A 14,727-nucleotide genomic window follows, 5' to 3' on the forward strand; every position below is an offset into this window, starting at 1 on the left:
AAAGCAGCAACAAGCTACAAGCCATAAACTAGCCAACAAGCAACTCACAAGCCCATTAAGCCCAAAGCAAGCCCAATTTCTGCAATGGGCACTTTGGGAAAGTTCCCCACCCGTGGGGGAAATTCCTTCATAGATCTGTAGAGACCAACTGAAGGCACCATTAGATCATCTAGGTTGAGCTCCTGAGTAGCTCGAGCCAAAGATTTTCACCCGGTCACCCCTGTACTGAGCCCAATCGCTTCTCTTTGGCCAAAGCATCTTCCAGACCAGCCTCCAGTCGGGTGTGGATGGCATCAAAGGACGGGGAATACGCCACGCCCCTGGGGAGTGTGTTCCCATGATTAATCATCCGCATGGGTAAAAACTGGCACCCAGGTGTGCTGGAACGGGGGGAGGGGCACTGGGTCAGGGGGCCATGGCCATCCCACTTTTCACCACAGGCTCAGCTCCCTACCCCTGTTCTCCCCAGGGCCCTGCTCCCTGCAGCCAGGCCAGAAACTGGAGCCTGGGTAATAGTAGCCTGGGGAGCCCAGGTCCCTCCACCTGCCCGGGGGGGTGGGGCTGAGAGCAGCCCCCGGCCCTGCCCCCCAGATCCCATTCTCAGGGCAGATGGAAGGACTCCAGCTCCCCACAGCTGCCTGGGCAGCTCGTACCATGGCTCAGCTGCGGCTCTTTGGCCCCCGAGGCCCCACCCCCAGCCAGGCCAGAAGCCAGAGCCAGGTCGGAGTAAGAGCCATGGGGGGTAAGAGCTGTGGAGAGCCGCAGACTCTCCATCTGCCCTAGGTGGGGGACTCAGGGCGTGGGGACACAGGCCGGGGGCAGCTCTCAGGCCCCACAACCCCAGGTAGGTGGAGGGGCCCAGGCTTGGTCGGGGGGAAGAGGAGGGGCAGGGTGAGACCATGAGTGGGGGTCTCTGGCTCTCCCACTTTTAGGAAGAATCCCTGGTGCCTTGTTTCTAACTGGAGTTCGTCTGGGCTTAACTCCCTCCCATTCATTTTTGTTCTGCCCTTGTCCTCGAGGTGAAAGGGCCTTTTCATACCTGGCATTTTCTCCCCTTGAAAGTACTGATTGTTGGGGTTCGCTTTCAAATATTGATGAGATGTCAAATAACTCAGCCTCAATCAGCTTTATTAGTCAGAGACAAAAGAGCCCCACCTAGAAAGGAAAGGGTTAACCCTTTATCGCTCTCATCTGGGAAGCTGAGACTTATCTATCTTCTCCGGCAACATTCAGTCTTCTCCAAAATCATCAGCCTAACCCTCCTTGTGTATATACCTCAGTTGTTTACAACAAAGAAAGGCTGCACCCAGTTTTTAATCAGTTGCTTATCTTGTTTTGAACACAGGTTTCCAGGCATCAGCAAACCCAGCCGCATCCTGCACTAGCCCTAGGTGAGCCTGCATATTGGTCAAGCATCAAAAAAATCATCTCTCTTTGCCTTACCAAGCTGTACGCAGGGCCAGTGCAACCATTTAGGCAACCTAGGCGCTTGCCTAGGGTGCTGGCATTTGGGGGGCGCCATTTTCTTCGCCAACGACCGTGGCGGCCGGATCTTCTTCAATCAGCTTAGGCGCCACAAGCCTGGGAGGTGGGAGAAGTGAAGCAGCAATGGCGTGCTCGGGGTGTTCGTGCTCTTGCGTGGAGCAGGAGTGAGCTGTGGCCAGGGTGGAGGTGCCTCAGGGCAGAGGATGGGGAGCTGCCGCAAGGGGGGTGCCTCAGGGCGGGGGGGGGTGAACTGCCACGAGGGGGAGCCTTGGGGCCGGGGGGAGGGCGCAAGGTGGAAGTTTCGCCTAGGGTGCGAAACATCCTTGCACCGGCCCTGGCTGTACGGTCTGTACCCAGCACATTGGCAAACTTCAGCACAACATACATTGAGTATGGGGCAGGTCCTGCGTGCACAAGGAACTAGGATTACACACAGTTCACTGCAGGCTTGGCCTCGGTGAAAAGCATGCTGGGAATCTGATTCATAGTTACACACTGTTAGCATAAGTATAAAGAATATAAAGCCTGATAGATAGATATATAGTGCCCCCTCTCCACCCGGTTACCTTCTTTAATGCCAATCTGCTTACAGGTTTTGATGGACAGGTCTGGGTCCTTCTGGATCCCGACACTCATTCAGCAGGGTGTATCTTCTTTATTTTTTCCTATGAATTTATTTGGCAGTGCCTCCACCCACCTCGCTCCTTCCTGGCAGGGTCTCCAGGGCAGCTTGGGGGGGAAATTCTAACCACTGGGTAATCCCCACTTACTTGCCAGATAGCTGGAGACTTCAAAGAAATAACACAAACACATGCAATATATTCAACACAATAATTATAATTTAACAGGAGACAAACATAACGTAACAGAGTAAAACACTATTCTTAGGGTCACTGGTGCCCACGCTGCTAATACCTGTGACTTTCCCCAGTCACATGACTTGATGTAGCAAATGTAAGATTAGTGTTCCGTTGGTACGCATGCTTTCTTGGGGTCCTTGATGACCTATGACCACAAAATTCTTCTCTGCAGTGGTTTAGCTGTGTGGCTGACTGGGTTCAGTACAGCCCAAAGGACTCAGAGTCATAGTCTTTAAGGTCAGAAGGGACCATTATGATCATCTAGACTGAACGCAGGCAACAGAATCTCACCCACCCAGTCCTGTATCAAACCTGAGCCACTGAAGTCCTCAAATCATGGTTTAAAGACACCAAGGTGCAGAGAATCCTCCAGCAAGGGTCTGCAGAGTGCCAGGCAAAAGAGGAACATTCCTGCTCAGACTGGCTTCTCTTTTTGACAAAACATGGCCCGTTCTCATGGGCAGACTTTCCACTTTGCCCTACACCAGGGGACCCTGGTGTAGAACGGTGTTGGTGTATGGGGCCAGACAGTACTATGCCTGTGACTGGAAATCAGGTGCAAGACTAGTGCAAGGCAACAGCTCAGAGAGGAGAGGATGCTCTTTGTTCTACAAGTTTTAGAAGGTTAGGAAGAGCCAGGAGGAGAGGAATTGCTTAGATTGGCTCGTGGTGCAGAAAAAGGAGGAACAGTATGGAAGCGTGTAGGGCAACATTTAGACAAGCAGGAAAAAATGTCCTAACAGTGGGGTTGGAAACTGGATGGCTTGAGTCTCCCAGTGGAAGCAAGTGAAAGACCCACTACTTGGGTCATTTAAAACATTTGGGCCCCTCATACCTTGGGGGCCCAGGGCCACTGGAATTGGGGGGGGACATGCTTCCCCCTTTATCATGGGCACAGAAGCCTAGGGCAGGCACAGAGCAACTGGGGCACGGGCTGTGCTTTGCAATGGAGGAGGTGATAAGTTGACTAGCTCCTCCCCACCCCCTGCAAATCGCAGCCCCTGCTGGTGGCACAGGTCTCTTCCCGGTCGGGGGAGGGGGGGTGAGGTGGGCCTTAGCCCCCCCCCACCACCACCATGCCCCTCCTCTCCGCTCCCCCCAAAGCCATGCTCCCCAGCCAATCCAGAAGCCAGAACCAGGCAGTAGTAAAAGCATCCTAGGGAGCCCAGGTCCCTCTGGGGAGCCCCAGACTCTCCACCTCCCTGGGCGGCGCACCCTCAGGGATGGAGACACAAGCTCAGGGCTGCTCTCGGGCACCCCACCCAGGGCAGGTGGAGGGTCTAGGGGGTGCTCCCCACAGTGGCCCAGGCTCCATGGGCAGCCCTTACCACAGCCCAGCACTCGTCAGGGGTGGGGTCTTGGGGGAAAGAGGAGGAGTAGGAGGCGAGACCACAGTTCCAGTGCTGGTGGCCTCTCCACCTTCTTCTTTACAGGTTCTTGCACTCTTGCGGGGGGCCTCAAATTAGCTGGGCCCCCCAGACACATTAATCTGCCATTGACCGAAGGCAGGCCATGTATTAAAGCAGATGCTTACAAGGTCACTGTCCTGTATATGAAAAGGTACTGCTAGCATTGCTAAAACACAGGCATTCCTCAGAAGTATTAGGCACCGGGGATGATTAGCACAGGCACATCCTGACCTAGCACAAGATAAGAGGGTTTGACAGCAGTGAGGAACAGGAATGTTGTGCCTGAAATATCCATGTAATAGAAAGAGCCTGGAACCTGGGGCCTGGTGCAAGGCCTGAAGCCTGAACCAAACTCAGCAAAAGTTATGCTATGAGTAAAAGTCAGGCAGATGTTTGCCTGCAAGTTCATTGTCTGGTACATGAACTTGGCACCTAAGTTCCTTCTAAGCTGCGCAGTCGCTGTCTCTTATGCCCCACGCAGGGGCTCTGGGCTGCGGCGAGAGGGAGATGTCTCTCCCTCAGCGCAAACCTACCGTGGCGGGTCCCCAGCGTGGACCTGCCCCGGACTTGCCGCAGTGTGGGGAGAGGAGCCCCTTCCGTGGCCCAGCCCAGCCCAGGCCATACCCCACAACCCCTCATCCCCAGCCCCATCCCAGAGCCTGCACCCCCAGCCAGAGCACTCCCTCCTTCCCTCCCCCGCACCCCAACTCTCTGCCCCAGCTCTTAGCCCCCTCCCACACTCCAAACCCCTCGGCCCCACCCTCACCACATGAATTTTGTTATGTGCAGCAATATGAAGGTGATGTGCCACACATCACCTCCATTATACTGGTGCACATAGCAAAATTCAATCCGCAAATTAGAGGCAACACTGCTTGGCAGAGACACTGTTAGCCTTGCTAAAACACACTGAATATGTAACCACATTCCAGCAGGCCAGTACAAGAACACCTCAACCTAGCCCGTGATAAGATGGTTTGACAGAAGTAATGAAGTGGGATGTTTTGTCTGAAACATCAGGAGAAAGGTGACAAACATGGATTAGTAAATCAGATGAAGGAGAAAACGGTAGGGTTAACAGAGCACCTTAGGAGGCAGGAGATGTGACCTGATCACAGAGGAGTGGATAAAAAAGAATTTCCAAGTGAAAAACCGAAAGTAAGCAGGTTAACATCTAAAACTGATGCATTAACACATGGGCTTGTCTAGAAATGGTTAACTGCAGCAGAGACAGGCCCTCCTGCAATCCATTTGGCAGGTAGACGAAAAGCAACAAACATTGAGGGAACAAATTCACATTTTGCAAAAGCAGATGACTCCTACTGCCTTCCCAGAATCAGGATAAAGCCAGGGATAGGGGTTCCCAACCGCTTTAACCCTCAGAGTTCCACTCCTTGCTCAGAGCTAACAACATAACCTGTCTCAAATATTTTGACATACCAGTTTGATTTTCCTTTATATCCTTTGTTTGCTAACCTCGCCTGTGTTTAGAGCAGGTCCAGGAAACCTAAGGATTGAAATCATTAATCGTTTCGGGTTTACATCTTGGTTTGCCTGTAAAAGAGGTTTAAGGATTTAGTTAGGAGCCAAATATGGGTGGGGTTTTATTTTTTTTATTTTTTGCATCTTTAGACTCTAGATTTAAAACATAAATGGGTAAGAGAAAAATATTAAAAGATTAACTTTAGTTTTTTAGGCGATGGAAAGGGAAAATTGCAAGAGATCAATCAAATATTTTATTTTGAATTAAGACTTGTAACAATAACTGTGATTTAGGTTGCAGGTAGCAAAAGCAGCTGCATTTTGCTTCGATATTTCCTGTGTGAAGCAGAAAGATTATACGTTGCTGGCTTCCTTTACCATTCTGGGTATGTCTGAAATGGCAACTGACGTGATACCTATTTTTGGAATCATGATGCCCAGCAACTGATTTAACCCCAAAGTTTTGTGATTGCAATTTGGCTAATACAAATATGCAAGTAACAAAACAATAATTGATTTCACCCAAGGGGTGTTACTCTCGCTTCTTTTCCTACTGCCTCCCACTTACAGGTTGCGGGGGGAGGCAGTAGTGAGCAAGAGTTTGCTTTACCTTGTACGTGTACATTAGCCATAGCCCAATGAATCAAAAGGATGCTGAATTAGATGTTTTATGGGTTTTTTAACTTTAATATTATTTTGTCAGAAGCAAATCACTTTGCCCACTTCCTTTTTTTCTTTTTTCCTTTCTCAAAACGCTCAGAAGCATTTTCCCTATGGTTTTCACAGCAACATGTTAGCTGCTAATCAAAGATTCAGTGACTTTTTGTTTCCTGTTGGCTTAGAAATCCTAAATTAAAAGCAAAGAGACAGTCATCCTGACAGAGTATAAGATATGGGTTACAGTCTCTACGACCTGTGGAGCGGGGGGAGTCGGGAGGTGAGCTTTCAGTGCTTTCTGGGAAGTAACAGCTGTTGTTTTTTATATGTTTTATTTAACCATTCCTATGCAATTTAGTTTCCTTGATTGTTAACGGCCTGCTTTGTTGGTATGCAGCTGTAAGTATGAGCTGCCCCTGAAGCAGTTTTCACTTTTATTATCCCTGATAAGCTTTAGTGGTTTGTGATACTTGTAAGTACAGTTTTTTGTACTTTTCCTGACTGTACCATATCACACATTAAATATTACATTAAATATGATCAAACCCCACCGACTAGGAGTGATTAAAATATTCTGGCTACGTTGCATTCGTACAAAACCTCCTTTCTGAATTTTAATGTATTTTCATGCTATATTTTGATTGACCACAATTGGGTTCCCAGAAATCTCAGGTAACTTTACTTTACTCACCTGCAACTTCTACCTAAAATGAGCTTAATTAAATTCTACTAGCTAGTTTAGTTCGCACTTTACACTATACATATGTAGACATGTTCTTTCTTAAATAATTAACCCCTTAACCGGTTTCAACAATTACTGAAACAAGTCCCAAGAAATGGGGAGGGTACGTCTGCTCTTTCTTTCTTCCCTCAATGGCTAATATGCTCTTAACTAATTGAGAGTAGTAGGCTCAGTCATAAAACTAATTCCTCAGTCAGGATCCTGGACCTAACATTCCCAGATCCACTATATGGAACTAAGAACAATTGGAAATGAAAATCTGCCTATTGATCTTATGTAGGAATGTGTAGACCAAAGGACAGATGGGGCATGACTGTGTGGATGGCAATGCAAGATGGCCATATAACCATGTTTAGCCCACTGGGTCATCTTGAGCCTATGCATAATCCTTTTAGTGAGTGACAAGTAAACATCCTCCCCACAAAAAAATAAAATAAAAAGACATAAGTAGGGGAACATAGTAGAAAGAGCAAAACTGGGGCATGAGGCCTGGTGCAAGGCTTGAGGCCTGAACCAAAGCCACCAAAAGTTATGCTATGAGCAAAAGGCAGGCACTATTAAAAAGCAGATGCTTTCCTGCATGTTCACTGTTTGGTACATGATCTTGGCACAGGTACTGCTAGCATTGCTCAAACACACTGACTATGTAAACACATTCCAGCAAGTTAGCACAAGCACACCTAACCTATCACAAGATAATTTTTATTTGGCGTATGCAGTCTGGTCAAGCCAAGCCACAGCGTTCTTATCAATGATGTTCAATGCATGAAGATCTCCAAGAAATTGAGTCATTTTGGAGGACAATGGATCAGTGTTCCCTCTGCGTCCCCCATAACTACCCAGCTGCAGCTTGTCTGTCATTTGGAGAAATGGGCAATCCAACTAGCAGATTGAATTCAAGAATTACCACGAATCTCCGTCGACCGATCAAACAGGTTCCGGACGATGATTTTCTAGTCATAGGTCCAGCACTTAAGATCTTCTAGCACAAGATAAGATGATTTGACAGAAGTGATGAATTGTTTGAAAAATCAAGAGTAAAGTACAAAGTCAGAAGTGGTGAATAGGGTTGTTTGGTCTGAAAAAATCAGGAGAAAGGTACAAGAGGAGGTAACAACCATGTCATGAAACATGTCAGGTGATATGCAAGTTATTTATTGCAGATTGTGTGTGTCAGTCTGTAAATATTGGGGCACCTTGCCTTAACTGTTTTTCTGGCCTAGGGGGGAGAGGAAAGTCCTGCTGCTGACTGAGCTGAGGCCGTTGTGACGGCCATACATGAGTTAGTGCTCCTGTAATCATTGAGCCAGGGCACTGTGCTTCGTTGACAATAAACCTGGCTGAGCACCTTTGCCACCAAACCGAATCTGTGGTCTTTCTGGGCAGGTTTGTCGAGGTCTGCTGAGCCAGCTACCTGCGCAGAGTGGGGACAACAGCACATGGAGAGAGCACACACGCACCCCAAACTGACAGCAGTCCGGAGCCAGGTCCAAGAGGAGGTAACAAGCAGATGTCAGGTAAAGTGGTACATAAATTGTCTGTCCCAGACTATAAATGTCGGGTACCTCCCCTTAACCCTCCATGTGGCCGAAGGGGCAGCTGAGCCTCCTGCTGCTGACTGATCTGCTCCTTGCCCATGGGAACTCGTGTTAGTGTACCTGTTCCCGCAGAGCCAGGGCACCGGGGCTGTCCCTAGGGGGCAAAAAACCTGGCCTAGCGCCTTTGCCACTGAACTGAGCCGGGGGGCTGTCTTGTGAGTAACATCGAGGTCTGCTGAAAGAGCAGCTGCGCGCTATGCTCGTGACACTAACACCAGAGCTCCAAGGACAGCAGCAGCGAGCAGCTGAGCGGCCTGGATAGCGTTACCACAGCAACAACATTCCGGCCTTCAGCGCTTAACAACAGCTGCCACCCTTCCTGGTATCCCCCAGCAGCGCTGTGTACTGGCGAGAAGCCAGGCTGGAAGGAGAAAGGAGCGAGATGGCGAGGGCCGGATGGGGGCACTGGGCCTGCTGGAGGACCTGAGAGGCCTGAACCAAAGTCAGCAAAAGCCAGACCTTGTCACAAAGTCGATGCTTGCGAGCTCACTGTCTGGTACATGAACTTGGCAAAAACACAGCGAGCGTTGCTAAAACACAGGCACTGGGTATTCACGTAAACACATTCCAGAAGGCTGGCACAGGTACACCCCAACCTAGAGGTACAGTATAAACACACTCCTTGATGATGGTACAAGAGCACACAGAGCCCAAGTCAGACAAGGGTGGGAGGACATGGTGATGGATGGGGATGTTTGGTTCGAACCAGTAGGTACAAGTGAAGGTAAGCAACCATGTCAGGGGTGTGATACGTAACTTGTTCATATCCACGTCCATCCGAGGGGGCAGCAGACAGTCCCGCTGCTGACTGAGCTGAGTCCTTTGTCATGGGCATACATGTGTTCGTGTACCTGTAGTCTATGGGGCACTAGGATTGAGCTTCATTGACAATAATCCTGGCCAATTGCCTTCACCACCTAACCGTGTCTGCGGCCTTTCTGGGTAGCGCTCTCAAGGTCTGCTGGGCTGACTATCTGCAGGACTGGGACAGCACATGGAGAGAACACACACATGCACACTAACTGACAACAACAGGCAGCAAACCCACAGCAGTAGGTGTGAGGGAGAAATCCAAGGCCTGTCCCACTCTCTTTGAAAAGGGCAACAGTGATGAGAGCCAGCAGGAACAGTCCTCTCCCCATTGCTCAACATCCCTGACCGGAAATGACATAACCCAGCTCAGAACATCATCCCAGAGAGACCCAGAGCAATTGGATCACTCATCCAGTGTTGAGATGCAGCCACCTCTGGGGTGAGGCAGGGCTGTTCACATGGGGATTCCTTGCCTGGTGGCAGAGGCAGCTCTTGTACCTGGGAGACCGACTGGAAGCTGATGTTCCCTTTGATCATGAACTCCAGTGGCTGCTGCATATCTAAGGGGGCGATTCTGCACCGGATCTTCTTACAGGTGGCCACAGAGCAGTCCTGGGGTGGGGAAGGCTATCGCCAGGTGAGGCAGGGGCTCAGCATGGCCATGAGGGTCTGTGTCTGTCTATAGCAGGGATCCCTCCCCCAGCCCAGCCCCCTCAACTCACTGTCTGTTAGTGCCAAGGGGAAGGAGCAGCTGGGACCTGCACCAGCTTGCACTCAGCAGCAGGGGGAACTCGCTCATCTGCTTCACAAAGTACTTCCAACCCGGGTGTTCCCACCTTTCTGGTGCACTGAGTCAGCTGGGAGTGGGCGGGAAGAGAGACATGGTGTTAACGCGGGCCAGGAGACATGGGGTTTCCCTTCCAGGGTGCACCAGCACCAATCCAGCCCCAGGATAGAGGGTCTGATTGGTTCAGAGAGGATGGGGAAGGGGATGTAGTAGAAAGCAAGAGACTGGAGCACAGGCACTGGTACAAAGCTTGAGACTTGAACCAAAAAGTCAGCAAAAATTGTGCTATGAGCAAAGATCAAGCCCTGTTAAAAAGCAGAAGTTTGCCTGCAAGTTCACTGTCCAGTACACTGCTAAAACACAGCGAATATGGAAACACATTCCAGCAGGTTAGCACAAGTACACCCCAATCTAGCACACGATAAGATGATTTGACAGAAGCGATGAACAGGGATATTCTGTCTGAAGCATCAGGAGCAAGGTACCATGGAAGGTAACCACCATGTCATGAAACATGTCAGGTGATACCTAAGTTGTTTATTGCAGATTGTTTGTCTCTGTCCATAAATGCTGGGGTACCTCACTTTAACCCTTTGCCCAGCCTTGGTGGCAGCAGATTGAGCTGCTGCTGATTGAGCTGTTCCATTGTGACAGCCATACACGTTAGTGTTTTTGTAACCATTGAGCTGGGGGTCTAGTACTGCGCTTCACGGACAATAAATCTGGCTGAGCACCAGCGCCACCGAACAGAATCTGTGGTCTTTCTGGGCAGTTCCATGGAGGTCTGCTGAGCCAGCTACTTGCACAGATCCAGGACAGCACATGGAGAACACACGTGCACCCCAGACTGACAGCACTGGTAACCTATAGTTTATTATTATAAGTACTTGGTAATGTTCAATATTATTTATCCTCCTGGTGCAATTTTGGGGGTTTCCCTTTCAAGTCCTAAACATTTAAAATTATCCTTTTTCTCTGGGTTTGCTTCTGCCTCTCCTCACAGTTTGCAGTGACCCACCTAGGTCAGGCTATGCTAATTAGCATCATGAACAGGATAAGAGGAGTCCAAAGCAGGAGTGAACCATCTTAAAAGAACACAAGTCAGTCAGGAGAGAATGCAGGAGGACAGTCAACCAAGGGACCTAATCTCCACTTATGCAGACACCTCAACCATGCCTTATTTCTTTGGAGCACTCCAGTTCCTAGATTTCCTGGAGAAAAATATGAAAGCAATGCTGTTTCATTTGGGGAATTTAAGACAACGCTTCAGCCAATGTATAGATTGCATGAACTGCTGGAAAGACAAGAAATAGAGAATCTGCTGGGGCAAAGAGAGCGCCAGTAGGGAAGGGCCGACGTGGCCAGAAAATGAAAAAGGGAGCATAGAATAGATATTTAGAAGGGTAGGCTGTATGTTTAACACTCACATCTTGTCAGAACTGAAGAAGTTGTTCTCCAGAATACAAAGTCCAGCAGAGAGACTAAGGTAATATGCATTGGGATTACAAGAGGCTTTACAAGCAATAGAAAAGTTAAAACCACATGAAGCCCGACATATGGATAAAATGTTGAAAGGCAAATTTGTTGAGGTGTTACATGAGGATATTTTACTGAGGGAACTAAGGTTGTGACTAAGACAGAATCCCAAAATTTCCTTCCTAGGCTTTAAGGAGGCGGCCATAAAACTTCTTGGAGGTGAAGGACCAGACAGGGCAGGTATGGCGTGTCCACTGCATGGCTGAACATGTGTCGTTGCCTTGTAACCTTAGAGACGCTGGGTACTTTTTGGGGCAGGCTGGCCCAATGTTAGAAAATGATAATTGTGGAATGGAAGACCCTTTTTAGAGCGAATTTAAAAGGGAGACAGAGGACTTGAAGAACACACTCCTTGATGACAGAAGGAGAGAAATTGAACATGTGAGATTGGATTTGAAACAGGAGCTCCTGGGACCCAGAGAATACAGGCGCAGGCCAAGAGAAGTCGGAATGAATCATAGGACAATTAAGTTTGGTCGAGATGGTAATCTTCTCTCCAGAAGATGGGGTGAGGTGGAACATACAGAAATGAGGTGCATGCCTGAGACTACTAATGTCATGGTTTGAAGCACAAAGTCTCCCGGATGGGAGTCTGGATCTCAGGCAGGCAAAGAAAAGACCTGAATGACATTAAAAGGCATATTACTGGTGTGGGAAGGTGCACGACAGTGTGTGGGCTATGGCTAATGGCATAGAAATGGGGGTGAGGTGGAATGGCCTCCCACTGAGCCAGGGAGTGGGGCAAGGAGCCACTCTCTGATCCCTGGTGGGCGGTGCTAGGCCAGGCATGCCCCTCCAACTGGAAGATAAGGGGTAGGACAGGAAGTATAAAAGGCGAAGCCCCTAACCCAGTTGAGTGAGCAAGGGAAGGGAGCAGACATCTCCAGGCTGCTGCAGGTCCCCACAGTTGAACCTGTGCTGCGCCACATCCTGCCCCTGGAGGAGACTGATCCAGGTGATGAAGTGCCAGGACTGCCACACACCTTATATCCCTAAGAGAAGGGAGACAACCCTGAGCCACAGGTACATTACGATGGGCGAGTCAGAAGCAGCATAGGGACACTAGACTATAGTCTGGTTGGGTTGTTGCCTGAATCCAGGTTGATGTGTTGTGGTAGGATCCCCGCTGACCCAGTGGGTGAACCCTCTGCCACTGTTAGGGCCTGGGCTGGGACCCAGTGGAGTACGGTAGATCTCGGTCCCCCTTCCCACAGCTGTCAACCTCAGCGTTGAGGTGGCAGCCTCCTCACCTTAGGCCAAGAGTCCTGTTTGTCTGCTGACTGCCAGAACCAGGACATCAGACTATCTGTTTGCTCTGCCCTGCCTAAGGGTTACACTCGAGCTCTCCCCAGCCTGGGTTATAGAGCAGGGTGACCGCAACACACCCCCAGTCTTAGATATTCTCCCAGAAATCTATGTCCTGTACTCCCCAGCCCTATCCTGGACACAACAAGTTATATTAAATCCATTATTCCTTAAAGATCATGCTATGCAAGCAACTTGTCACCCCAAACAGAGTTACCAAACAGACACTTCAATTCAAAGACACTGGATTAGCTAAAACAAGTTTATTAACTACAAAGAGAGATTTTAAGGGAGTCCAAGAAATGAGGCATAAAAGCCAGGAATAGTTACAAAGAAAATAAAAGAAGAAAAGTTTACTAGTGCCTAATTTAACAAAACTGTATCAGAGTCAACCAAAGAGTCTCACCACATGCCCTCAGCAGCCTTCCCGACCAAACCATATAGGTCAGGCCTACTTCCTCAGCAATCAAGCAAATATTTCCTTTTTCACTTCAGGAATAGTGAATTAGATGGAAAGGGTGGGCAGAGGGTAATTGTCAGCAAACACCAGTTTCACCGCACACACACAAACCAGTGACACAATGTTTCCATCGATAATCAAAACATATCTCTAGACAACAAACCAAAATTGTTGTGGGAGAACTTAGTCCTGACGTAATGTGCATAAAACTCGTGGGAATAACGGTGTCACTGAGGCTGCTTTCAGGACAATTATGCTGGATAATTCTCCATCAAAATTATAAAAAGATCAATAGAATTCGGCCAAGTCTAAACTGAGTAACGACTGGCTCTAGTTGGCACTAGGACGTGTTTTGTTGGTGGGAGGGTGGCCAGTGGCCAGTCTTTCTGCACCTTGGAGGTGGCAACATAAGGGGGCGGGGGTGAATCTGGAGCAGCCCAGAAAGAGGCAAAGCTGGGGGCGTTGGCACATGGGGAGGCTATTGTTTGGGGGCATCAGAAACAGTGGGGTTTCCAGTGGCAGTGCTCTGGGTCCGGCCAGGCCCCTCGCCCTCCACACCATCCTCCATCATCTGCTTGTACTGGCGCTTGAAGAAGCCAAGCTGGAAAAAGACAAAGAGGGGAGATGGTGAGAGCCAGATGGACACAGGCTCATGGTGGAGGTGCAGGAGGGACAGGCTGTGGGAACCTCTAAAGGAAAGACCCTCTCCCCGCCCCCACCAGCTGGCAGAACAGGCCCCGCCCCCAGGATGATGGGCTGTGGGGGAGGGGTCCAAGCCCTGCCCCACTCACCTTGTAGAGGGCTGCAGTGATGAGAGCCAGCAGGACCAGGCCCCCCACGCTGCTGCCCACGATGATGGGCAGGTAGTTATAGACCTCGGAGTGCTCCACCACCGTCTGCACCTGGGGGAGAGGAGCTGTGAGATGGGGACCCAGGAGTCCTGGCACCATCATCCACCCCTGCTCTAATACAAGACCCCACTTCCTCCCAGAGCAGGGACAGGACCCAGGAGTCCTGGCTCCCAGCTCTAACCACTAGCCGATGCTCTCTCTATCCTGGGCACAGTCACTCTGGTACCTGGCGCTGGACGAATCCCTCCTTCTGGGTGTATTTCTTCTCCTCGTATTCAATCTGGGCCTCGCTCACCAGACTCACTTTCTGCTGCTGAGTCTGGAACAGAGAAATTCACCATCCCTGACCGGAAATGACACAAACCAGCCCAGAAGGACCCAGAGCAATTTACAGGCTGTTCACACCAGGGCAATCCCTTGCCCAGCACTGAGATGCAGCCACCTGTGGGGAGAGGTTCAGGGGCTGTTCACACAGGGGGATCTCTCACTCAGAGCCGGGAGGCAGAGGCAGCTCTCGTACCTGGGAGACCCACTGGAAGCTGACACTTCCTTTGATCATGAACTCCAGTGGCTGCTGCATTTCCAGAGAGGCGATTCTGCACCGGATCTTCTTACAGGTGGCCACGGAGCAGTCCTGGGGGTGGAAGGATATTGCCGGGTGAGGCAGGGGGTGTGTAGGGGCTCAGCATGGCCATGAGGGTCTGGGTCTGTCTATAGCAGGGGTCCCTCCTCCAGCCCAGCC

At 49.9% G+C, this 14,727-nt stretch overlaps 1 protein-coding gene across 2 annotated transcripts in view; it reads right to left on the minus strand.

Annotated features, from left to right (window-relative positions):
* Positions 1-12,922: 12,922 nt before the first annotated feature.
* The window catches only part of LOC127052744 (integrin alpha-D-like), a 28,673-nt gene continuing 26,868 nt past the window's right edge, over positions 12,923-14,727 (minus strand). For both annotated transcript variants that reach the window (XM_050956684.1, XM_050956685.1), the window contains 4 exons: positions 14,506-14,619; positions 14,212-14,304; positions 13,926-14,036; positions 12,923-13,735 (listed from right to left, as the gene is read on the minus strand). In XM_050956684.1, coding sequence (XP_050812641.1) covers positions 13,613-13,735; positions 13,926-14,036; positions 14,212-14,304; positions 14,506-14,619 — 441 coding nt within the window. In that variant the 3' untranslated portion in view covers positions 12,923-13,612. The remainder of the gene's footprint in view (positions 13,736-13,925; positions 14,037-14,211; positions 14,305-14,505; positions 14,620-14,727) is intronic.

The sequence above is a fragment of the Gopherus flavomarginatus genome, chromosome 5 (assembly GCF_025201925.1).
Source record: "Gopherus flavomarginatus isolate rGopFla2 chromosome 5, rGopFla2.mat.asm, whole genome shotgun sequence".
NCBI lineage: Eukaryota > Metazoa > Chordata > Testudines > Testudinidae > Gopherus > Gopherus flavomarginatus.